Here is a 26417-nt window from a genome sequence, read left to right on the forward strand (position 1 = left end):
TTTGTGTGTTAGTCATTGTCACACTGTTTTAATTCAACAATAATAAAAGTTATATTTTATGAACTCATAGGTAGATGTGAGTATCAGGTCACTCTTCCCTTTGTGCCCCGACAATACAGCCTTTTTTCTTTTCCTACTGTACTTACCATAACTGTAGTTGGTAGCACCCCCACAATAAATGGTAGATACCAATAATTAAATTGGGGTTACTTTGGAGCCTTAGTTCCACTTTCCTAATTAAAAAAGTTGTGTGTGTGCAGATACAATCTCGTTTTCTGATTGGAAGTGTGACCTGATCTGCAAAATACCAATGCTTGGTATTTGCTAATGCGCAGGACCCATTCTGCACCCCATTGGTGTCGCAAGCCGCCCAATGGTGTGTGAGTGGTCAGATGCCTGCGTCCTAAGAAGCAGGTCAGATCACTACTGCAGCAGGAGGCATCTACTTGTAATAGATACCTCCTGCTGCATCACCATAAAGAGATATCACTGCTGCTTCCAAAGAAGCAACAGCAATAGCTACTCCATCTACATCTGAAGGACCCTCACTATGCCCAGAAAAGCCTATTCTGAAGAATCTCATGGAGGTCCAGCATTTTATTGGCTTGTACTTACAGATGGTCTCTTGAGGACGTCAGTGTTTTCATTTCTGCTTTCGTAAATACCATAGACAGAAATGTTGGTATAAATGATCCTTATGCCTACTAAGTTCACTTGTGTTTTCCTTTACTCTGTTTACTGTTCAGAGTGCAAAGACATTTGAAACGCTTTAAAATGCACTTGACTCCTAAAGCCTCTATAGCAGGTATGGGCTGGATTCTGGACACTGAATTTAAAAAAATAAAAATAAATATAAAATATAACCTTATCCTGCGCTGATAGTATATGTCTGGCGCTGCTCCCCATGAAAATCCCCTTTTAGGGACTAAAGTTTAGATAAGGTAAAAATGTTTAAAAGGAGGCAGCCAAATTAATTGGTTTCAACTAAATTCCACATAAAACCATCTATTCTCTGTTAGAGAATAGAAATGACTTTGCCTAATAAGGAATTTTTAGATGTTTACTCAATATTTCCCATAAAGCATTACTAAAAAGTAGACTAACACCCTTATATGCTTTGACTTTGAAAAATATAACAATCACAATTTATTCAAATACAAATTTTATAAGGCATCAGATGAGTAAAACATTGTAGACATTGTCATTTAATACATTACTGTAATGAACACAATTTTTCACCCTTATTGTAAAGGAAGCATTTTTTCTTCAATCACAGGTTCTCTGAATGAGTCCTCTAGTGTTTACCATACACGTTTCGTCTTAAAGAGACTTCTTCAGGGGAAATTCTATAACGATGCATAAAGACGGGTGTCAAACAACATATATCAAAGACATTTCTAAAAACATCTGAGCAATATATTTAACATCAGGGCGATAGACAATTTTAACCAACTTTACAATTTCATACCTTCAGAAAATGCTTAGTATAAAAATCATATTGAGCTGGAATTCATCAAATTAGGACCAATGGAAAACAGCTCATATTAAGTAGTTCCCTTGACAAGTGCAGGGTCAAAGATATTCCACCTAGTAGGGTGGAGATAAATTAATATGGATAATCCAATAAAATGGTGGTCATGGGGAATCCATTTTTGATCTACATACCTTAGATGTGTGTCTAATTAGCACAAAAGGACTTTCTTCAAAAGTTTTTATTGACAGGTTTCAGTAACAAATCAATAATACATGTCAAAGACACAAATACATACAGAAACAGAATTTAAGATTGAAATTAGAAATATACCACAGCATCAGATAAAACCAAGCATAACTGTGCAAAGCAAAGATATAATACAGGATGCTGCAGTAGTAAATCTATAATAAAACAGGCAATGTTTACAGTTTGAATAAGGAAACTAACCGGGTTCAAAATGGAGCACCTGAATCAAGCACCTCCACATTATACAAAGTAGTAGACTGGAAACTCTTCAGTAAGACCTTTTTAACTAATGGTGACAATGTATGGACATATGGAAGCCATATATCAAAATATTTTCCTGTTAATTTCTCTTTCTGGAGTGTAGTGTTAGTCCCAGTGCCGGACCTAGACATAGGCAAAATGTGCCAATGCCATGGGGCACAAGCAGCTTCTGCCCTTTAAAATGATATGCAGCATGCCTATATTCTGTGTGCGACTGCAGCTGTATCTGCATACGAAATGCTACATTACAGTGTATTCCTGGAAATGACTGTAACGTAGCATCTCGTATGCAGATACAGCCACAGTCGCATTCAGAATATAGGCATGCCGCATATCATTTTAATAAGCAAAAGCTGCTTGTGCATCCTAGTCACATAGCAAAGCTAATAAGATGCATTAAAGCAGGCATGTCCAACCTGCGGCCCTCCAGCTGTTGTGAAACTACATATCCCAGCATGCCCTGACACTGTTTTGCTGTCAGAGAATGCTAAAGCTGTGTCAGGGCATGCTGGGATGTGTAGTTTCTCAACAGCTGGAGGGCCGCAGGTTGGACATGCCTGCATTAAAGCAAAAAAAGGCTCCCAACATTAGTAGAGCTGGCCGGGAGCTGCCAGCTGACTCACACCAGGCATCTGGACACATATGTATCCAAGCAGAGGCAGAGGTCACAGTGTTAGTGGCTGTGTGAGTGCTGTGTGCAGGTGGGTTGATTGTGCAATAGTGTTCAACATATATTTAAGAGGCATTGTATGTCATGTGTATAAATGCATTAATAATGTGCGGCATATGTGTAAGGGGCACTGCGTGTGTCATGTGTAAAAGGACATTAATAATGTGTGGTATATGTGTAAGGGGCTTTATGTGTGTCATTATGTGTATAAGGGCATTAATAATGTGCGGCGTATGTGTAAGGGACATTATGTATATAAGGGCATCAATAAAGGTTGGCAAATGTGTAAGGCGTGTTATGTTTATAAGGACATTAATAATGTGTGTTATGTGTAAGGGGCATTACTGTGTGGTATTAGGTGTATAAAGGCATTATTAATGTGTGACATTATGTGTATAAGGTGCTGTACAGAGTGGCGTAACATATCGAAAGGGTACTATTGTGTGGTCTAATGTGAATAAAGAGGAATATGGTGTGGTGTAATGTGAATAATGAGCAATTCAGTGTGATGTAATGTGAATAAGGGGCACTACTGTGAGGAGTAACGTACATAAGGTAAAGTGGTACTACTGTGTGATGTAACGTCAATAAGGTACACTATCGCATGATATAATGTGAATAAAGTTGCACTACTGTTTTGTGTAATTTGAATTGGGGGTACTGTTGTGTGGCCATGCACCTTCCCAGCAAGAACACGCACCCTTTGTGCGCACTGTTCCTATTTAAAATATTGAGTAGGAGCACCAAAATGAGGACTGCTATGGGTGAGTGGTGATGGTGCTGGGAAAGGTGTGCTGGGACAGAGGCGGAAATAGCGGTGGTGCACCAGCCAAAATCTTGCCTAGGGCATCATATTGGTTAGGGCCGGCTCTGGTTAGTCCAGTCCATAGAGAACAGATATGAGATGCGAGGGTACAATAACGAGTTTTATGGTAAGAACTTACCTTTGTTCAAAAACTCTTTCTGCGAGGTACACTGGGCTCCACAAGGAATGGACAATGGGGTGTAGAGTAGGATCTTGATCCGAGGCACCAACAGGCTCAAAGCTTTGACTGTTCCCAGAATGCATAGCGCCGCCTCCTATATCACCCCGCCTCCCTGCACAGGATCTCAGTTTTTAGTTAACCAGTCCAATGCAGTAGCAGGATGTTAGGCGCCGGGGTCCGCTCGTCGGTGCGGCCCGGCGCCTAGCAACCAGGGACGCCGTGCGCGTACAGCCGCCGGCTCCCTGGCAACGCTAGACGCCGGGCGCACGGAGCCGCACGGACCCTAGCAACGGGGACGCCACTGGCGGACCGCGTTCCCCGTTGCTGGGTCCATTTAAATTAGTAAAGGCACCTGTTTCCTGGCCGTGCAGCAAGGCAGCTGCACGGCATTCATGCAATCAGCCCTGGCAGCAGTTGATTGGAGGGCTTCAGTTTATATGCTCTTGCAGTGCCTCACACAGACGCCGGTAATAGCTTCCTGCATGCTGTATCTGTTTGCTGAGAGTGTTTCCAGTCCTGTTGTATCCGGTCGTTCCTGTCCTCAGTTGTCCTGCACTCGGAAGTCGTCATCCTGTTCCTGGAGTCCTGACTGAGCACCGTTAAACATCCAGTGGTGTTCGTGAGTCGCGGCGTAGCCGTGTGTTGCGGCTTGGCCGCTTTATTACTTATTATTATTTATTATTTGTGTTTCAGAGCTTTTGCGGAGGATTCCGCTCCCACAGATCCACTCTGGTATCCAGCGGTGCTGGGTAGGAGTAATGGACTAGTGGATTTTGGTTGTCCTTTTATCTGGCGGTTTTTCCGCACATACTTCAAGTTTGGTTAGTTAGCTTGTTGCCCTTGGCCTGTTGTTAGTCAGAGGTCCTCTTGTCATCATCCTGCCTCGGATTTCCCTTTGTCTCTCACTAAGACCGGGGGGCACCGGAGTTGGGCAGACATAATCCGCCTTTCAAACGTGGCTGCCAGGGGCTCAAGAAACCATAGTCTCGCAAGGGATTTCCGATAGCACGGGTGAGACAATAGAGTTAGGGCGCCAGGGGCAACTAGTCTTCCTGCTCCCATAACCAGCATTCCTTCCAGTACTCTGGCCATTGTCATAAGATCTCCTCCGGTCAGGAGTACTGGAATCATAACATTATTACCGGCCAAACCAAAACTTAAAATTAAACAGGGTTTAATTTTTTCCTTATTCAGTTTTGTAAGAGTTATCGGCCTCATGAATCCCACAGGTTTAGGGCCAAATCCTGGTCAGCTCCTAGTCAGCCAGATTCAAGAACTTACTCAGATGGTTCAGGATCTTTCCCTTCGGGTGAAGTCGCAGGAAGATCTTTTACGAACTTCCCCGAGGGTAGTCCCTGAACCAAAAATGCACTTGCCTGACCGTTTTTCTGGTGATAGGAAGGAGTTTTTTAATTTTAAAGAATCCTGTAAACTTTATTTTCGTTTAAGACCGATCTCCTCAGGTACTGAATCTCAGCGGGTCGGAATTATTATTTCTTTGCTCCAGGGGGATCCTCAGACCTGGGCATTCGGTTTAAAGCAGAGGATCCGGCGTTGTTGTCAGTAGACGCCTTTTTTGGGTCTTTAGGGCTTTTGTATGATGACCCTGATAGAGAGGCATCCGCTGAGAGTCAGTTACGCGCTCTCAGACAGGGTAGAAATCCTGCAGAGGTTTTTTGTACAGAGTTTCGCCGTTGGTCGAACGACTGTGGCTGGAATGACCCAGCCCTGCGCAGTCAGTTTCGCCTCGGCTTATCAGAGTCTATAAAAGACAGTCTCCTTCAGTATCCCGCTCCTGAGACTCTCGATAAACTCATGGAGCTTTCTATTAAGATTGATCGTCGTCTCAGAGAGCGGAGGGCTGAAAAAGGAGCACCTGTCAGGTCTACTCCATGTGTATTTTCCATTCCTGAGGACGTAGAGGAGCCCATGCAGATGGGTCTCTCCCGGCTGTCTCCAGAAGAAAGAGCCAGAAGGCAAAACTCTGGTCTTTGTTTGTACTGTGGGGGTAAGGGACATTTTGCCCGTAATTGTCCGAACAAGTCGGGAAACGCCTCGACCAAGTGAATTGTGAGGGGGTTCACTTTGGTCTGCAGCTTATCTCCTCGAATAACTCCCTTTTAGTCCCAGCTAAAGTTTCCTTTGGCAGCCTCAGTTCTTCGGTGTCGGCTTTTGTTGATAGTGGAGCTGCAGGGAACTTTATGGACTTAACTTGGGCCAAGGCCTTAGGCATTCCTCAGTTAGCCTTGGGTAGGTGTATCACCATGCATGGTTTAGATGGGAGTCCCTTGTCCAATGGGGTTATTTCCCTCTGTACACCCCCTGTACTACTTACGGTAGGAGCTCTTCATTCCGAAAAGATCGAGTTCTTCCTTACCCATTGCCCAGCAGTTCCAGTGGTTCTGGGTCACCCTTGGCTGGCCTTTCATAATCCCACCATTGATTGGCGGTCGGGGGAGATTTCACAATGGGGTACCATCTGTAATAAGGAATGTATTACGTTTCCCGTCAGAATAGCTGCTGCCATTCCCGAACCCATTCCCGTGGAATACCAGGACTTTGTTGATGTGTTTTCCAAGGGCAATGCGGACATTCTGCCTCCACATCGGCCTTATGATTGTGCTATTGAGCTAATTCCTGGTGCCACATTGCCAAAGGGAAGGTTATATGCTTTTTCCGGGCCAGAAACTGCGGCCATGAATGAGTATGTTAAGGAGAGCCTAGGGAAAGGATTTATCAGGCCATCTAAATCCCCTTTAAGTGCAGGCTTCTTCTTTGTGGAGAAAAACGATGGATCACTCAGACCTTGCATTGACTTTAGAGCCCTGAATAGGATCTCAGTTAAAAATACTTATCCTCTGCCGCTGATTTCTGTCCTCTTTGATCAGCTGCGTTCGGCTGTGATTTTTTCTAAAATTGACCTGAGGGGAGCGTATAACCTCATCCGAATCAAGTCGGGAGATGAGTGGAAGACGGCTTTCAGTACTCAGTCGGGTCACTACGAGTATCTGGTGATGCCGTTCGGCTTGTCTAACGCTCCGGCAGTTTTCCAGGATCTCATTAACGATGTGCTCCGTGACTTTCTAGGTAGATTCGTGGTCGTTTACTTAGACGACATCCTGATCTATTCTGACTCAATTGAACAACATGTTACCCAGGTGCGTCAGGTTCTTCAAAAATTACGTGAAAATCATCTATATGCCAAGCTGGAGAAGTGTGAGTTTCATGTCACGGAGGTATCCTTTTTAGGGTACATTATTTCCCCTCGGGGATTCTGCATGGAACCTAAGAAGCTCCAAGCCATCCTTAGTTGGGCGCAACCCACCAATTTAAAAGCAATTGAGCGCTTTTTAGGGTTTGCAAATTATTATAGAAGATTTATTCATTCTTTCTCCGACCTGGTTGCTCCCATTGTGGCACTAACTAAGAAGGGAGCGGACCCTACCAACTGGTCACGTGAAGCTGAGTTATCCTTTCAGGCCTTGAAACAAGCTTTTGTCTCAGCTCCAGTCCTCAGACATCCCAACCCAGAATTGCCCTTCATTGTTGAGGTTGATGCCTCGGAGGTTGGAGTGGGGGCTATCCTATCTCAAAAGGATCCGGAGTCTCTGGAACTACATCCTTGTGCCTTTATGTCCAGGAAATTATCATCCGCTGAATCCAACTACGATGTTGGTAACCGGGAGTTACTGGCTATTAAATGGGCTTTCGAGGAGTGGAGGCATTGGCTTGAGGGAGCAACACATACCATTTCAGTATTGACTGATCACAAAAATCTCCAGTACATCGAATCAGCTAAGCGGCTGAATGCCCGGCAGGCTCGTTGGGCTTTATTTTTTACTCGTTTCAAGTTTATTATCACTTTTAGGCCAGGTTCCAAGAATACCAAGGCGGATGCCCTGTCACGCAGTTTTCTTCCGGTTCATAATAACAGTCCTGTTACTCCCATACTTCCGTCTTCAGTCATTTGGGCAGGCCTCACACAAGATTTATTTACCCAGTTAAAACAGCTTCAACATCAAGCTCCTGGAAATACTCCTGCTGGTCGTCTTTACGTCCCTGAGTTCCTGAGAGCTACTGTTTTGACTGAGTTTCATGATAGCAAAGTTGCCGGGCATCCGGGGATCTCTAAGACTTTGGAATTAGTCTCCCGCTCAGTATGGTGGCCTGGTCTTTCTAAAGACATTAAGGAGTTTGTTTTTTCTTGTCAGGTCTGTGCACAGCATAAGGTTCCCCGTTCCTTGCCTATCGGGCAACTTATGCCCTTAAATGTTCCTCTCAGGCCATAGTCTCATATTTCCATGGATTTTGTGGTAGACCTCCCTCTGTCAGCCGGATTCCGAGTCATATGGGTGGTAGTGGACCGTTTTAGCAAGATGGCTCATTTCATTGCTCTTCCCCGACTGCCATCTGCCCAGGGATTGGTTGTTTTGGTTCTCCGCCATGTTTTCAGACTTCATGGGTTGCCCACTGATATTGTTTCTGATCGGGGTCCACAATTCATTGCACAATTCTGGAAGTCTTTTTGTGCTTCATTAAAGATGAAATTGTCTTTAACATCCGGCTACCATCCCCAATCCAACGGGCATACCGAGCGAGTTAATCAATCATTAAAACAGTATTTGCGTTTGTACTCAGCCAAACTCCAGAATGATTGGTCCGAGTTTCTTCCTTTGGCGGAGTTTGCTTACAATAATTCTTGTCATTCCTCCACTAATGTGTCTCCATTCTTTTCAGTTTTTGGTTTTCACCCCAGAGCTAATTCTTTTTTTCAACATTCTTCAGTTTCCTCGCTGACCTTAACCTCTCATCTCAGAGTCATTTGGAAAAAAGTGCACCTTGCTCTCAGAAAAGCGGCCTTTCGAGAGAAAAATTTTTCTGACAGGCTCCGACGTCCTTGCACTTTTAAGGTGGGAGACAGGGTATGGTTGTCGACTCGTAACATTAGACTTCGACAAACCTCAGCTAGATTGGGCCCCAAATTTATTGGACCATTTCATATTATTAAAAAAATCAACCCAGTTGCTTTCCGGTTACGTTTACCAAGAGCTCTCCGGATCGGAAATACGTTCCATTGCTCCCTGTTGAAACCATACGTTTCTTCCAGTAGATTTCCTCGGAAGATCTCTCAGGGGAAATCACCAGTAGATGTACAGGGACAACAGGAGTTCTTGGTGGAAAAGGTTCTCGATTCCAAATTTTCCCGGGGTCGGCTTTATTTTCTGGTGCACTGGAGAGGCTATGGTCCAGAGGAAAGGTCTTGGGTCCTGGATAAGGATCTCCATGCCCCGAGGCTCAAGAGGGCATTTTTTTGGGAATTTCCACGGAAACCTGGCTTTAGGGGTTCCTTGACCCCTCCTCAAGGGGGGGGTACTGTTAGGCGCCGGGGTCCGCTCGTCGGTGCGGCCCGGCGCCTAGCAACCAGGGACGCCATGCGCGTACAGCCGCCGGCTCCCTGGCAACGCTAGACGCCGGGCGCACAGAGCCGCACGGACCCTAGCAACGGGGACGCCACTGGCGGACCGCGTTCCCCGTTGCTGGGTCCATTTAAATTAGTAAAGGCACCTGTTTCCTGGCCGTGCAGCAAGGCAGCTGCACGGCATTCATGCAATCAGCCCTGGCAGCAGTTGATTGGAGGGCTTCAGTTTATATGCTCTTGCAGTGCCTCACACAGACGCCGGTAATAGCTTCCTGCATGCTGTATCTGTTTGCTGAGAGTGTTTCCAGTCCTGTTGTATCCGGTCGTTCCTGTCCTCAGTTGTCCTGCACTTGGAAGTCGTCATCTTGTTCCTGGAGTCCTGACTGAGCACCGTTAAACATCCAGTGGTGTTCGTGAGTCGCGGCGTAGCCGTGTGTTGCGGCTTGGCCGCTTTATTACTTATTATTATTTATTATTTGTGTTTCTGAGCTTTTGCGGAGGATTCCGCTCCCACAGATCCACTCTGGTATCCAGCGGTGCTGGGTAGGAGTAATGGACTAGTGGATTTTGGTTGTCCTTTTATCTGGCGGTTTTTCCGCACATACTTCAAGTTTGGTTAGTTAGCTTGTTGCCCTTGGCCTGTTGTTAGTCAGAGGTCCTCTTGTCATCATCCTGCCTCGGATTTCCCTTTGTCTCTCACTAAGACCGGGGGGCACCGGAGTTGGGCAGACATAATCCGCCTTTCAAACGTGGCTGCCAGGGGCTCAAGAAACCATAGTCTCGCAAGGGATTTCCGATAGCACGGGTGAGACAATAGAGTTAGGGCGCCAGGGGCAACTAGTCTTCCTGCTCCCATAACCAGCATTCCTTCCAGTACTCTGGCCATTGTCATAAGATCTCCTCCGGTCAGGAGTACTGGAATCATAACACAGGAAAAGAGACGACAACGGTTAGTAGCCACAACACCGCATTCTCACGACAGGAGAAAGTGTCAGTGGCTAATGCCATACCAACCCAAAGAAGCTAAGTGCGTCAGGGTGGGCGCCTTGTGGAGCCCAGTGTATCTCGCAGAAAGAGTTTTAACAAAGGTAAGTTCTTACCATAAAACTAATTTTCTGCTGCGGGGTACACTGGGCTCCACAAGGAAAGGACAATGGGGATGTCCTAAAGCAGTTCCTTATGGGAGTGGACGCACTGTAGCGAGCACAAGAACCCGGCGTCCAAAGGAAGCATCGTGGGAAGCGGCAGTATCGAAGGCATAGAACCTTATGAACGTGTTCACAGAGGACCATGTAGCCGCCTTGCACAATTGTTCAAGGGTCGCACCACGTTGGGCCACCCAAGAAGGTCCAACAGACCGAGTAGAATGGTCCGTAATGTGATCAGGAGCAGAGAGACCAGCCTTCACATAAGCATGTGCAATCACCATTCTAATCCATCTGGCCAAAGTTTGCTTGTGAGCAGGCCAGCCCCATTTGTGAAACCCAAACACAACAAAAAGAGAATCAGATTTCCTAATAGGAGCAGTTCTCTTCACATAGAAACGGAGAGCCCGTACCACATTCAAAGACCGCTCTTTGGGAGACAGATCAGGAGAAACAAGTGCCGGAACTACAATCTCCTGATTAAGGTGGAACGAAGAAACCACCTTAGGTAGATAGCCGGGACGAGTCCTAAGAACCGCCCGGTCAGGGTGAAATATCAGATATGGGGAACTACAGGACAAGGCACCCAAATCCGACACTCTTCTAGCTGAAGCAATAGCCAGCAGAAACACCACCTTAAGGGAAAGCCACTTAAGGTCAGCTGAACCAAGAGGTTCAAACGGAGACTCTTGTAACGCCTCCAAAACCACCGACAAGTCCCAAGGAGCCACAGGCGGGACATGGGGAGGTTGGATACGCAACACGCCCTGAATAAAGGTATGCACATCAGGTAAGGTCGCAATTTTTCTCTGAAACCACACTGACAAGGCAGATATTTGAACCTTGAGGGAGGCCAGACGCAGGCCTAAGTCCAGGCCCTGCTGAAGAAAAGCCAACAACTTGGCTATACTAAACTTGGAAGTGTCATAATCGTAAGATGCGCACCAAACAAAGTAGGAATGCCAGACTCTATAGTAAAGCCGAGCAGAAGCCGGTTTCCGGGCCTGCAACATAGTTTGAATGACCGCCTCAGAAAACCCTTTAGCCCTTAAGACGGAAGCTTCAAGAGCCACGCCGTCAAAGACAGCCGGGCTAGGTCCTGGTAGACACAGGGGCCCTGAACGAGGAGGCCTGGGCGTTGTGGAAGTAGAATTGGACGCTCTGACGATAGGCCTTGCAGGTCTGAGAACCAGTGCCGTCTGGGCCACGCTGGAGCTATGAGAAGCAGAATTCCTTTTTCTTGCTTGAACTTCTGAATTACCCTGAGCAGGAGTGACACCGGAGGGAACACGTACGGCAGCCGAAACCTCCACGGTACCGCCAGCGCATCCAGAAATGCTGCTTGAGGATCCCTTGTCCTTGTTCCGAAGACCGGAAACTTGTGATTGTGTCGAGACGCCATCAGATCTACGTCTGGAAGGCCCCACCTTTCCACTAGGAGATGAAACACTTCTGGATGGAGGCCCCACTCGCAGGCATGCACGTCCTGACGACTGAGAAAGTCCGCTTCCCAATTCAGGACTCCCGGAATGAATATTGGCGATATGGCCGGTAGATGGCGTTCTGCCCACTGTAGAATCCATGAGACTTCCTTCATTGCTAGGCAGCTTCGAGTGCCGCCTTGATGATTTATGTAAGCCACTGTGGTGGCGTTGTCCAACTGTAATTGAACAGGATGGTTCTGAATTAAATGCTGGGCTAAGTTCAAGGCATTGAAGACCGCTCGCAACTCCTGAATATTGATCGAGAGGAGGGACTCCTCCTTGGTCCACCGCCCATGAAGGGCTCCAGCACCGCGCCCCAACCTCTTAGACTGGCATCTGTCGTCAACAGGACCCAGTCGGATATCCAGAACGGACAGCCCCTGCACAGTTGTTGGTCCCGGAGCCACCAGAGCAGCGACAGACGGGCCTCCGGAGTCAATGAGATCATTTGAGACCTGATCCGGTGAGGCAAGCCAACCCATTTGGCTAGAATCAGCCTCTGGAAAGGGCGAGAGTGAAATTGAGCGTACTCCACCATGTCGAATGCTGACACCATGAGGCCCAGCACCTGCATCGCTGAATGTATCAACACTTGCGGACGAGATAGGAAGCAACGAATCCTGTCCTGAAGTTTCAGGACTTTCTCCTGAGACAGGAACATTCGCTGGTTGTGAGTGTCCAATAGTGCTCCCAGATGCACCATGCTTTGAGCAGGGATCAGGAATGACTTCTTCCAGTTGATGAGCCACCCGTGGGCTTGTAGAAACCGGACCGTCACATCTAGATGATGCAGGAGAAGTTCTGGGGAATTTGCCAGGATTAACAAGTCATCCAAATATGGCAGTATCCTGACCCCTTGACGGCGGAGTACCACCGTCAGCACCGCCATGACTTTTGTAAAGACTCGCGGAGCCGTTGTTAAAGCAAAAGGTAACGCCCGAAACTGGTAATGGCAGTTGCCAATCGCAAATCTCAGGTATTGCTGATGAGACACTGCTATAGGAATATGCAGGTAAGCATCCTGTATATCCAGGGAGACCATGAAGTCCCCAGGTTCCAAAGCCAGAACTATAGAGCGAAGGGTTTCCATCCGGAACTTGGAAACCTTCACAAACCTGTGCAATGCCTTGAGGTTGAGAATGGGCCGGGAGGACCCATTCGGCTTTGGGACTAGAAACAGTGGAGAATAGTACCCCCGGCCCCTCTGCACAAGAGACACATGTACTACGACTCCTGTATCCAGGAGGGTCTGTACCACCGAATGTAAAGTGTTTGCCTTTGTCTTGTCCAACGGGACATCTGTCTGGCAAAATCGATGAGGGGGTCGGTTTTTGAAGGCTATGGCGTTACCTCGAGTGACGACTTCCCGTACCCAGGCATCTGAAGTGGTCTTCAACCATTCCTGGGTATACCCTAGAAGCCGGCCCCCCACCCTGGGATCCCCCAGGCCGCCCAGGCTCTTTTGGGCTTAGGCTTACCAGGCTTGGAAGTGCGGGCCTGCTTGTTGTACGCCTGACCTTTTGCCTTACCTGAAGGACGCAAGGGGCGAAAGGAAGTACCTTTAGCCTTCGACACAGAAGGAGCAGTACTTGGCAGACAGGCAGTTTTGGCAGTAGCCAAGTCAGCCACAATCTTATTTAAATCCTCCCCAAACAGAATATCTCCCTTAAAAGGTAGTACCTCCAGGGTTTTTCTAGAGTCCAGATCCACAGACCAGGATCTCAGCCACAATATCCGGCGAGCCAGGACTGACGTAGTAGAGGCCTTGGCTGCCAGGATACCGGCATCAGAAGCCGCCTCTTTAATATAACGAGAAGCTGTGACAATATAAGACAAGCATTGTCTAGCATGGTCAGAGGAGATTTCAGCATCTAACTCCAAGGCCCATGCTTCAATGGCCTCTGCAGCCCAAGTAGCTGCAATAGTGGGAAATGCAAAGAAAGAAGAACCTACCAAATGGTAATTCTCTCCAGGTGCTGATTGGGGAGGTTCAACACAGCAGCTATATATAGAGTTTGGTCAGACCTCATACACAATAAGCAATCAAATAGAATAGCGCTAATTGGTCATAGATGAGATAAGTAGGTCAAATTGCATATTTAATTCATAATAAAAAATCAATATAACATCCATATGGAATAACAATAAATTATGAATAAAATATTAAAAAACCTTATTAGAAGGATTTTAAAGTAAAAACTCCCATATGCATGGATCAAGCAATAGTGGAGATAATAGGACCTATTCCTATAATATAGTCCCCTTCAAAAGTCCATAGACCCACTTAGTAGTCGAAGGTCGACATTAATAGTTACCGCAGGTGTATCCAAGGATAATTTAAGCGGCTCAGCAATCCGCAGTATTGCAGTTCCTCGGTAAAGTGAACGGTTGAGCAATGTCCACAGTTCAATTGGTATACCTCCAATTAGGGTCTCTGGGGTCGCGGTGAATGGGGGGAACTTGGTTCAGGTCGTCCAATCTCCAAAAGGTGGGTGTCCAGGGAGTAATGCAGGAAGGCAGCTCACATCAACGCGTTTCGTTGTGTTCACACAACTTTTTCAAGGTGCTCACTAAGCTATAGACAGGGGTTTATATACCCAAACAATATGGCTGTTCATTTGCATAGATAATTGAAATTTGACCATCTTATCTCATAATATGACCCAATTAATGACAGACATTAGTATATAGGCATAAGCATGTACTACCAAATATATATATATTAAAAAGACGACAAAAACACTCCAAAATGATATAATTATTTTCATATGGGGTGATCACATGACCCTTTATAAATATCTATCATGTGCTGTAATGCACAAACTCCGGAGTGGATCGAATATATATATATTGAATGTACTAAATAGATAGTTGTGGTAACGCTCCTTCCCGAGTGGGAGGAGATCCTACCCGCTGTTTAGTGTATTGCTGGAGGGTCCCCTCCCCCTCACCCGCATCGTAAGTATCATTAACTAACGGAGATGACGCAAACGGATCCCATCCCGTCGCGTCATCAAGCGCCGCCCGGCCACGTATCGATGACGTGGTTCGTGTTCCGGCGCCGCGTCATTCTCACGGACCCCGGGCGCAAACGTCATGATGTGACGCGCCACTAGTTACCGTCAGTGTTGTCAAGGCAATGCGTCTATTACCGCGTCGCTTGGTAACTGCTCTGTGGAGATCACAGTGGGAGGCGTCCCGGAATCTATCTCTGACACTACTGTCCGTGTATTTCCGCCAACCACTGTGCCAATCACACGGAGAAACGTGTAATATGCCATGCATGATCTATGTAAAATTCCATAAATTAGTATAATATACCCATATTACACTTTATATTACTTCATAAGACTTCACATAAGGAATATACAACAAGATTATATGAAGGAATATTTATAGTATATTGGGATATAAACTACACATATACCTTAATAGATATTAAATTAAATTGGAAAAGGGGGAAGAGGGAAAGTGTAAGAGGATGTATATGGCTGCTAGATATATCTCAAAATTATATCACAAATACCCGGAGGGAGGCATAAAAAATCTGATTAATCAACATATACATATAGAATCATAGATAATACTTTCCTCCTATGATCCAAACACGCTCTTGGGGCATCAAATTCAGACATCAACCAAATATACCCATAATATAATGGTGGGCTATTAGCATACAAAATGGTCTTCCAGCACACAATAAGGTATGCCAATAGTATTGTTAGTATAATCACGATAACAAGAGGGAGTAAGGAAGCAGAAATGCAAACCAGAACACTTGGCAAACAATCATAGTACTGAGTTAAGTTCAACTGCTTCATTTCCCAATCAGCGCCTGGAGAGAATTACCATTTGGTAGGTTCTTCTTTCTTTGCATTTCTCACATAGTCTTACTCCGGGCTGCAGGAATGGGAAGCTTCTCCACTTTTAATGACAGACATAGTAGAAGGATTGGGTTTCTCAAAAAATGGGATGACCCTACAGAAACGAATTCAGAGTTTAAGACCAATTTGTTGAAAAATGAGTTTTATAGACTTGAGGATCTATTGAGATCAGAGACAAAACATTGGCTGGATGGTATTAACCTACAGAAATACATTGATAAGAATATGATACCTAGGGGCCTGAGGCTCTTCAAGCCCTCTATATTTAATGGCGATAGAGAGTTTGAAGAGAAATGGGAAAAAGCACTAGATAAGTGCTCTCTGAGCCTCATGGAAATTGTGATTGTATATAGGAACCAAAAAGCCAAAGAGATTGAGTTGGAGATGGAATCCTTGAAAGAAAAATTAGAGTTGCAGAATAATACAAAGGAATATAAGGAAAGGGATCTATTAGTTATGGAGAGGATAACTAAATTCGAACAAACAGTTGTAGACAATAAATGTAAGAAATTTCAGAGGGATCTTGAAGACTACAACACTGGACAAGTGAGAAGCTATAGGAATAATGCTAGAGCAAGAACCAGATCTAGAGCCCACCCCGTAGAGAAGGATTCCATCAATAGGGGGTGGAGACAGAGAGAGACTATAAGAACATATCCATCTAGACAAGAACGAGGAAGAGGGGAGAATAGGGTGTCTTCTCCTGATAAACCAGACAGAGGTAGAACAGATGAATTGACGCAAACACATAATAGCCCTTTTCCAATTTAATTTAATATCTATTAAGGTATATGTGTAATTTATATCCCAATATACTATAAATATTCCTTCATATAATCTTGTTGTATATTCCTTATGTGAAGTCTTATGAAGTAATATAAAGTGTAATATGGGTATATTATACTAATTGATGGAATTTTACATAGATCATGCATGGCATATTACACGTTTCTCCGTGTGGTTGGCACAGTGGTTGGCGGAAATACACGGACAGTAGTGTCAGAGATAGATTCCGGGACGCCTCCCACTGTGACCTCCACAGAGCAGTTACCAAGCGACGCGGTAATAGACGCGTTGCCTTGACAACACTGACGATAACTAGTGGCGCGTCGCGTCATGACGTTTGCGCCTGGGGTCCGCTAGAATGACGCGGCGCCGGAACACGGACCGCGTCATCGATACGCGTCCAGGCGGCGCTTGATGACGCGACGGGATGGGATCCGTTCGCGTCATCTCCATTAGTTAATGAGGCTTACGATGCGGGTGAGGAGGAGGGGACCCCCCAGCAATACACTAAACAGCGGGTAGGATCTCCTCCCACTCGGGAAGGAGCGTTACCACTACTATCTATTTAGTACATTCAATATATATATATATATATATATATATATACTCGATCCACTCCGGAGTTTGTGCATTACAGCACATGATAGATATTTATAAAGGGTCATGTGATCACCCCATATGAAAATAAATATATCATTTTGGAGTGTTTTTGTCGTCTTTTTAATATATATATTTGGTAGTACATGCTTATGCCTATATACTAATGTCTGTCATTAATTGGGTCATATTATGAGATAAGATGGTCAAATTTCAAATATCTATGCAAATGAGCAGCCATATTGTTAGGGTATATAAACCCCTGTCTATAGCTTAGTGAGCACCTTGAAAAAGTTGTGTGAACACAACGAAACGCGTTGATGTGAGCTGCCTTCCTGCATTACTCCCTGGACACCCACCTTTTGGAGATTGGACGACCTGAACCAAGTTCCCCCCATTCACCGCGACCCCAGAGACCCTAATTGGAGGTATACCAATTGAACTGTGGACATTGCTCAACCGTTCACTTTACCGAGAAACTGCAATACTGCGGATTGCTGAGCCGCTTAAATTATCCTTGGATACACCTGCGGTAACTATTAATGTCGACCTTTGACTACTAAGTGGGTCTATGGACTTTTGAAGGGGACTATATTATAGGAACAGGTCCTATTATCTCCACTATTGCTTGATCCATGCATATGGGAGCTGCAATAGTGGGCCTTTGTGCAGCACCCGTGAGGGTGTAAATCGCTTTCAGACAACCCTCCACACGTTTATCCGTAGGCTCTTTTAGAGACGTGACGGTGGTGACCGGTAGAGCTGAGGAAACCACCATCCTAGCCACATGTGAGTCCACTGGAGGAGGCGTTTCCCAATTCTTAGACAGCTCCGGCGCGAGGGGATAGCGAGCCAGCATCTTCTTTGAGGCACAAACTTCATACCCGGGTTTTCCCAGGGTTCCTGACGTATATCAATTAGGTGGTCAGAGTGAGGTAAAACTTGTTTAATCACCTTCTGACGCTTGAACCTATCTGGTTTCTTAGGAGGAATGGATGGCTCGGTTTCATCCATAATCTGTAAAATTAATTTAATAGCCTCCAAAAGATCAGGAACATCCACATGTGAACCACCCTCCCCATCAGCGGTATCTGAGTCAGAACCTGTGGGGTCAGTGTAAGCGCTGTCTTCATCCGACGAGGTGTCAGTGACAGCAGTGGGTTGTGAGGAGACAAGCGCTCGCTTAGAGGACTCCTTGGACATAGGCGAGCGACGGTCAGACTTTTTAGTAGTCAGGGACTGGTTCAAGTTCTTTATTTAGACAGATAAATTGTCCGCCCACGGCGGGTTAGCTGCAGGGACCACAAATGGTTGCACCGCCATTGGGGGTACCATAGGGGGTGTTAGTTTATGAACTAGCGTATGCAGAAGCGTGGAAAAAGCGGCCCACGGCGGGACATTATTTGCCCCCGTTGCCACCGTCCCACTGGGGGGCAAGGAGCCCCTAGAATCAGAGCCCAAAGCTGCTATATTCTCCTCATAGGTATCTGCGTCTTCAGCAACACCGGCAGTGTGTTCAGCCCCAGAACCGTTACTCTCAGAAGCAGACATGATATAACTTGCAGTATCAGGTAACACAGTACAATTTATCAGCAGCACAATACCTCTAGCGCAAACCCCTGCGCAGTGTAGTCAGCACCAGCAGAGATAAAGGAGAGATATGTTGACTAAATCACAGAGAAAAATACGTAATACAGTATATCTTTGTGAAAATCCTATATCAATATAAAACCTGACGCACCAAGCCCCCTCAGGTTATAGAATATAGGGATAGCAGGTTGAGACACGAAATTGACACCACTCAGCTATCAAATGCACACACAAATAGTCACAGTCTGTACAATGCAGAGGTTATTACTAACTATAATACTGCAGTGGACTAGCTTACACAGCTATATAACAATAGATATAACAGTACACAGTAAGAACTGGATGTACATCACAGGGTAATTGTACTAGGAAAACCTGACTAAGTGCACTCTTTCTTAACTAACACTGACTGAAAAAGACAGGTAGAATTCTTAAGTGTCTTGTAAAGTCACAGCACTGACAACCAGGCGGCTTTACATAGGAGGATTTGCCCAAGCAGTCCCAGGAACAGTGAGCTGAGGGATAATGGCTCCGCAGACACTGCCAGGGAGTGAGGGAGAGACAGATATGCAGCTCCAGGGCGGGAACATTTGCAGAAAATGGCACCCTAGGACTGGGGGAGCTGCTTCAGGTCCAAGCTCTATCCCCCTGCTGGCAAAACCACCGGGTACTGTGGGCTCTAATAAAACGGTTTATAGAGAAAACCTGACCTGTCCCATGCCCTGGTGATCTAGTGGGATCGCCTGTACTGCCACAGTGTCCACCGCCTGCGTGCGTGGCCCGCTTCCACTGACCATGACGGATCGCGATAAAGACCGGGTCCCGCAAGCGGGACCCACTTACCACCTCCCAAAGCGCAGCCACGCGATCCCGGAGAGCCCCCGTCGTGTGTGCCTGACAAGAAGAAAACTGGAGCCTACTGCTGTAGTTACCCGGCAACCAGGGCTCGGGAGTGTACAGCGCCGCTGGGGAGAGCCGGAGCTGCAGCTGTGAATGTCCACTGACATGTAACACTGCTGCTGCCCTTGAAGCCTTCACTTTTTTCCTCAGAAAAAAAGCTCTTCTTAGGGCTGCCTGGAGCAGCTCCTCTGTTAAGTGCCTGCTACTGCAGCACCAACTACAAAACTGAGATCCTGTGCAGGAAGGCGGGGTGATATAGGAGGCGGCGCTATGCATTCTGGGAACAGTCAAAGCTTTGAGCCTGTTAGTGCCTCGGATCAAGATCCTACTCTACACCCCATTGTCCATTCCTTGTGGAGCCCAGTGTACCCCGCAGCAGAAAAGGAGATAGAGACAGGAACAGGGGATACCCATTGGGTAAGAATAGTTTTTTGTCGCTGGGTAAGAACAGTTTTTTTGTGGCTGCAGCCAATTTATTAAGTAGGATGTGATTTTCTTTAGATATGTTACCTGAAGGAGACTTAGGGTAAATGCCCCGAAAAGCTCAAGATTTATCAACGGTGAATTGAATGTTCAAATCAGTAACAATATATGTTTGAAGTGCTTCCCATAAAGTTTGTACTTTCGGGTAGTACTGTAAGCAATGGACTATATCCGCATCTGGGGATCCACATTTGTAACAATCTGTATTAGGGGCATCTCCAATAAGAAACTTCAATTTGGCCGTAAAATAAGACCTGTGTAAAAGGCCGAAGCCAGTTGTTTATGTAATTTTATATTGACTTCTAAGATGGATTTCAGAGTGAGGTCAGGGAATTCTGCCCTCCATCGCCTTTATCCCACATTTCCTGATTACAAGTTGAGTAATGGTCGGGAATACAAATGAAAGAGGTGGAAAAAGAACCCCTAGACCAGGGGTAGCCAACAAGGTAGTGACAAAGAGCCAAGAAAAATCTTTAGTTATGCCAAAAGGCAGACACTATGTCGGCGCGGAACGTGCACACGCAAAAATAGGGCATGGCCTTGTGCCCACTAGGTCACGCACCTGGTATAGAATACATTGAAAAACCTAGATCCAACATAAAATACATTTTAAAAGCCACATCCACATAAAATAATTAAAAAGCCAGATCCAACACAAAATACATTGAAAAAGCCTCATCCACATAAAATAAATAGAAAAAAGCCAGATCCACCAGGGTGACAGGCCTAAAGGATTCTGATAGATCCTGCAATATCTCAGTTCACGTATCAACTTATGTAAAAGTACTGAATTCATTTCAGCCCAGAATATATTTTATTTCCCGCAGACAGGTGGGGCAAAACGTGAACCTGGAGCAGATTCTCAATAGAGAGGGGTTTTGAAATAATTCTTAGCATATAATGTAAAGATTAATATGATATAAGTGACACCCAGATCTACCAATTATTTTGTCAGAAAAAGGGCCATCATTTGCTATGTTAAACTCTTAGCATTATGAGTTTTAGTGTCATAGTTGTATTCAATCCTTACCAACGTTCACCCTGTTTGTTGAACACATCCAGTGGTTCCAAGTAGGTGCCATGGTAATAGCATGAACATTTGGATATAGGTACACACTGGTCCTTCTCATTCAGGTACTGTCCATCTGGACACGCACAGCCATCTACTGGAGTGAACACACTAGTGCAAGCTTTCTCTCCCTCTGCCAAGGAACGACATGTTGGCTGACACGTAGTCAGGTTATACAGATAGACTTGGGAAGATGGGCAAGAGGTAATGTCCTTCTCTGCAGGGGATAAAGTAAAAGAGAACTGATTCACAGAACATTCAAGTCAGGTAACATTTTTCTTCCGTTTGAGCATGTTATATAAACTAGTTTCATTTAAAAGCTGTTTATAGAACAAAAGCTAACAACTCATGTTTCCTTATTATCCTTGTAAAGGGTGTGACATTTGTTTAAACCAGTGGTTCCCAAGCTCGGTCCTCAAGGACCCCTAATGGTTCACATTTTCCAGGTCACTCGAGAGGTGCACTGTCCATGACAAACTTCACATTATAAAAAATCCACAGGGGCCCTGGAAAATGTGAACCATTAGGGATCCTTGGGGGCTGAGTTTGGGAACCACTGATTTAAATAATTAAAATGCTCTACATATCTCTTGATTTAATTTATGGAGAGTTATGCATAATGTATGCATACCAGTAAATAAATGACTATCCTAAAAAACAAATGGGCACCCCAAAAAATGTAACAGCAAAGTCAATGGAATGAAACGGAGTTCTCCCGAATTTCCCATTACCAGTGGCAAGTAATTCCACCAGGGCTGGAAGCACTATAAAAGGGAAACAAAAACATGGAGTCCTCCAGCCATAGTACTAAATAGCCTTAGGTTGGTCACAATAGGGCTGTATTCCCTAGGGGTTCAAACTCAAAAAAAATCCTCATCTCAGGAAAACCAATCACCTTGCTGATAGCATTCGAGCTATTACCAACACTCTGGTGGACTATAGATCCCAGCACTACCTGGCCACCTTTAATCTCTCTCTATACAATATTACTTGCTCAAGCTACTTACCACAGATGCCATTTTTCCATCCCCACAGGATGATCCCTTTGGCAGCGCAGGCTCTGACGTAGGATGAAACAGCGGCACACATGCAGAGCTCACTGTTTTTACAGACACATGAGTCATAGCGACATCTCTGTCAGGTGCAAAAAAATAAGAGGGAAACTATAGTCAGTGAGGATTTACATGAACTGGTAAGTGTACACATTCAATCATACTGACCTTTGCATATTCAGTTGGGTCTATTTCAGAATGACATATGCCAAATCGAGACTCTGTTTTTTCCAACATAGAACACCAATAGTCTGCATAGTTTTCTGGACAAAAAAATGAACAATGTCATAATAATCTAATATAAACATGTGGTCAACTGGGGAAAAAAGACAAAACATCGAACTGCTAAAAGGAAAACTTTTCATAGTCTCAATACTAATTGCCGGTAGGGGTTGGGTTTGTGTGACTGGTTGGGTTTGTGTGACCACGCAGCATGCTCAGTGGCTCGCTGTGCTTGCCACAGGTTTTATTCCCACTCTAAGTGTCGTGGACACCCACGAGTGGGAATAGTCCCTGTTGGTCAGCTTGCCAACAGGCAGGCTATTGATCGTGCGCGATCCCAGCGTCTGTATTGTGACCGGCAGTCTCCCCAATGCTGGTCACATAACCGCATCCTGATGCTCGGTAGCATGGGACAACTATGGCAGCACATGCAGCTCCTTATCAGTTAGTACAGCTATTCTGATAGATTATCCCCACAACGCTGGCTTGTGCCTCTAACATTATTACAGTAAGTGAGTGTCGTAGTTAGTTTGCATTATCTTAAAAGAGCTTAATATTTAAATAGATTAAATATATCTGATCTGCTAACTATGGGCCTGATACGGATTTGGAAGCAAGGCAGAAAATGGAAGTTTGCATCTGGAACAAACCATTTTGCAATGCAAGGGGAGCAAATACTTTATACAAATATTTTTTTTCTGTGCAGGGTAAATACTGGCTGCTTTTGCATGTAGCCCACACATGTTAGACAGCTTTATTTTTACACTGCAATTTAGATTTCAGTGTGTACACACCCCGCCCAAATCTAAATCCCTCTACGCGCTGCATCTGCCCCACCAGCAGTGCAATATGGTTTTGTCCAGTTGCTTGCTTTTTTTGGTTTGCTTCCATATCTTAATAACTCCCAATAAAACCTTGTACAATGGGGGTAATTCTGAGTTGATCGCAGCAGGATTTTTTTTAGCAGTTGGGCAAAACCATGTGCACTGCAGGGGAGGCAGATATAACATGTGCAGAGAGAGTTAGATTTGGGTGTGGTGAGTTTAATCTGCAATCTAATTTGCAGTGTAAAAATAAAGCAGCCAGTATTTACCCTGCACAGAAACAAAATAACCCACCCAAATCTAACTCTCTCTGCAAATGTTATATCTGCCCCCCCTGCAGTGCACATGGTTTTTCCCAACTGCTTAAAAATTTCCTGCTGCGATCAACTTGGAATTACCCCCCATATGTGCATATCTGTATAATATGGATGAGTAAGATTGTCAAACCTTGAAAAATATTTTACTGATAATTTTATTGGAAAAAAAAATAGTAACCAAATTGTTTGCTGACACAGGGGGATATTCAATTACCCGCGATCATTGGTTGTGGGTAATGGTCTCGCCGGGGGCTATTCAATTAGCCCTGTTAAGCCAGCACGAGATGCGGCTTATCAGGGATTTGTTTCACATGCTTCAGGCAAGTGAAGCAAATTCCCTAAACACATCCCTGTTTTCAGCTCAAAACAGAGCTGTTTCTACCAAAAATACACAGGTTTCATGGAACCTGTGTGTTTTCGGGTGAAAAAAACATTGACGAAACATCAGAAAACATTGCACCGAAGCTTCTTCGTGGGTAATTGAATACCCCCTATAGTTGGTGATTCAGAGTAAATACAGTGCCAGTTTGCCCAGTGGGCCTGATTCTGATTAGTACGTAAATCCAATGGTATACATATAAATCTGATGGTGGCTGATCTGCACATATGCAAGACCCATTCTGTGTATATGCAGCACAAGTCATGTGGTCATGTTGAATACACAGGCGGTGGCTGTTTGTATGTGGGGAGGAGGTGGTGCCAGCCAGTGATCCAAAAAACGGGGGAATGGATTGCGAGTGGTGAGGCCAGTGTCTGCATCTGCAAATGCAGATTTCCTGGCTTCATGTACGGAAGGTAACTCAGCTGGCCGATGGCCCTGCAGATGGATCCAGTGATGTGTCCTCGGGTACAGCAGGCGGATCACGCATGCATGCAAGAGCCGTCTATTTACACCAGATGCCTCCTGCTGTGTTAGTATAGGGTAGCATCGCTGCTGTCTCCAAGGACGCAGCAGCGATGCTAATCAGATCGGAATCATGTCCAGTGTTTCTTGTGTGAAATCACACTACACATTTCCAGTGGAGTAAGGGTGGGGTTACGTAATTGCAAACACAAGCAGACCAGGACACACTCTTTATCAGTCATAGGCAGTTGCAAATAGCAAATGATGATGACAGTCACCAGCACTAATGAACCATATATGATTGGCTGTTTGCCTGGCTGATGCTATTTGTCCACTGCCTGGACACAGATTATGTGTTCTGTGTATGGCTTAACAAAGCTATTTTTGATGTATTAGAGAAGTGATTGAAGCTTTATTATGGACTAAAAATACATAATTAAATTAATTCTCACTGTTTTCAATGCTGAGGCTGCAGGGATCATCCAACCAGTCTGACATGTCATCGCAGCTGGGTTGGGCTTTCCACGTGTTGGCAAAGGCTGATGCTGTGGCTTCGACTAGTCCTCCTGATGTTTTGAAATCATCTCCTTCCTTAGAATTGAAGTTTCCGCAAAGACCTATACACAAAAAAATGCTCATTACTTTCTCATAATACATCTCATTTCGCTAATATAAGATATTAAAGATATCATTCCAGAAAAATAATATCTGTCACCAGTATATCAACAGCGGAGCGAGCCCACAATGCAGGCACGGGGGCTCGGTGCGCTCGCCACAGGCTATATTCTCCCTCTATGGGCATTACGGCAGCGGGCTCTCACTGCTAGTCGGGATTCCGGCACTGGCATTGTGACTGCTGGGATCCCAACTAGCAGTATTTTTTAACCTCTTCCCACCTGAGGCATACAGAGAAGACATGTTACTGCATTTCTGCTTATTTGGAGTATAATATTAAGTGCAACGGCAGGGCCGGATTAAGGGCGGTGGTGGCCCTGGGCAACGTAGATTGTGGGGGGCCCCACCTATGCTTTCTGGAGAAGTCTTTCTGGAGAAGTCCTTGCCCCCCTCCCGGGGGCCGTGCACGTGCATGTACACACACACACATATATATATACACACGCAAATATACACGCACACATACATACATGCATACACTCATATATACACATGCACACACACATACACACACCTTTACTTACATTGGAGCAGGGAGCGCAGGCTGTCCGGTGGCCTGCAGTCACTGTCTCACGGGATTTCCTTGTCCCACGAGACTGACTGTATGCTAAGAATTATTTCAAAACCCCTCTCTATTGAGAATCTGCTCCAGGTTCACGTTTTGCCCCACCTGTCTGCGGGAAATAAAATATATTCTGGGCTGAAATGAATTCAGTACTTTTACATAAGTTGATACGTGAACTGAGATATTGCAGGATCTATCAGAATCCTTTAGGCCTGTCACCCTGGTGTTCTTATAGGCCATCAATGCTCCCACTTACTACATAGCAGTGTGCCCTCATCTTCCCTCCAGTCCTCTATACTTATATGACATCAGCAGATTTATTTAAAAGGACAGCTCATTACATTTAAAAAGCCAGACTCACATAATACACTTCAGCCCCTCTATTTGTCACTCCAGTCCCCTCCCCTTGCAGCAGCCTTTTATGTGTCCAGCACAATAAATACCTTTGGGCGAAACAGTGTTCAAAGTTCCCAATCTTCCCAGTGTTGGCAGCCCCCCCTGTGCCACTCAGCCTGCACCGCCAGTCAGGAACTTCCCAGTGCTATTCTGGCAGCCCCACTGCATCATTTAAGCAGCTCCCCTGCACCACTCAGGAAGTTCCCTGGTGCAACTCAGACAGCCCCCCATTTGTAAAAAAACAAAAACAAAAAGAGCTCTTACCTGTATTGCAACGGCGACCAGGGAAGGAGAATGGCTTCTGGCATCCACGACCATGTCCTTCTAATGGCTTGAGCTCCACCTCTCATTACATCATATCACCCACAGAGCGGAACAACCAGTGAGCGCTGTTAGGAGTGGCGGGCGCAGCATCTTTGTAAAGAAAAAGCTGCATGTGGCTCGAGAGCCGCGGGTTGGCCACGGCTGCACTAGGCCCACGTCGTATAGCTCCATCTAACCGACATTCTCTGTCCGCATCAGTCAGGG

At 45.4% G+C, this 26417-nt stretch overlaps 1 protein-coding gene across 1 annotated transcript; it reads right to left on the bottom strand.

Moving 5' to 3' along the window:
• Positions 1-1176: 1176 nt before the first annotated feature.
• On the bottom strand, positions 1177-26417 carry LOC134970002 (mucin-2-like). The gene is made up of 6 exons (XM_063946120.1): positions 26154-26417; positions 24706-24870; positions 22215-22309; positions 22002-22128; positions 20956-21211; positions 1177-1346 (listed from the first exon to the last, which is right to left on the bottom strand). Coding segments are annotated over exons 2-6 (525 nt in total). The 5' UTR covers positions 24752-24870; positions 26154-26417; the 3' UTR covers positions 1177-1345.

The sequence above is a fragment of the Pseudophryne corroboree genome, chromosome 11 (genome assembly GCF_028390025.1).
Source record: "Pseudophryne corroboree isolate aPseCor3 chromosome 11, aPseCor3.hap2, whole genome shotgun sequence".
NCBI classification, from domain to species: Eukaryota; Metazoa; Chordata; class Amphibia; order Anura; family Myobatrachidae; genus Pseudophryne; species Pseudophryne corroboree.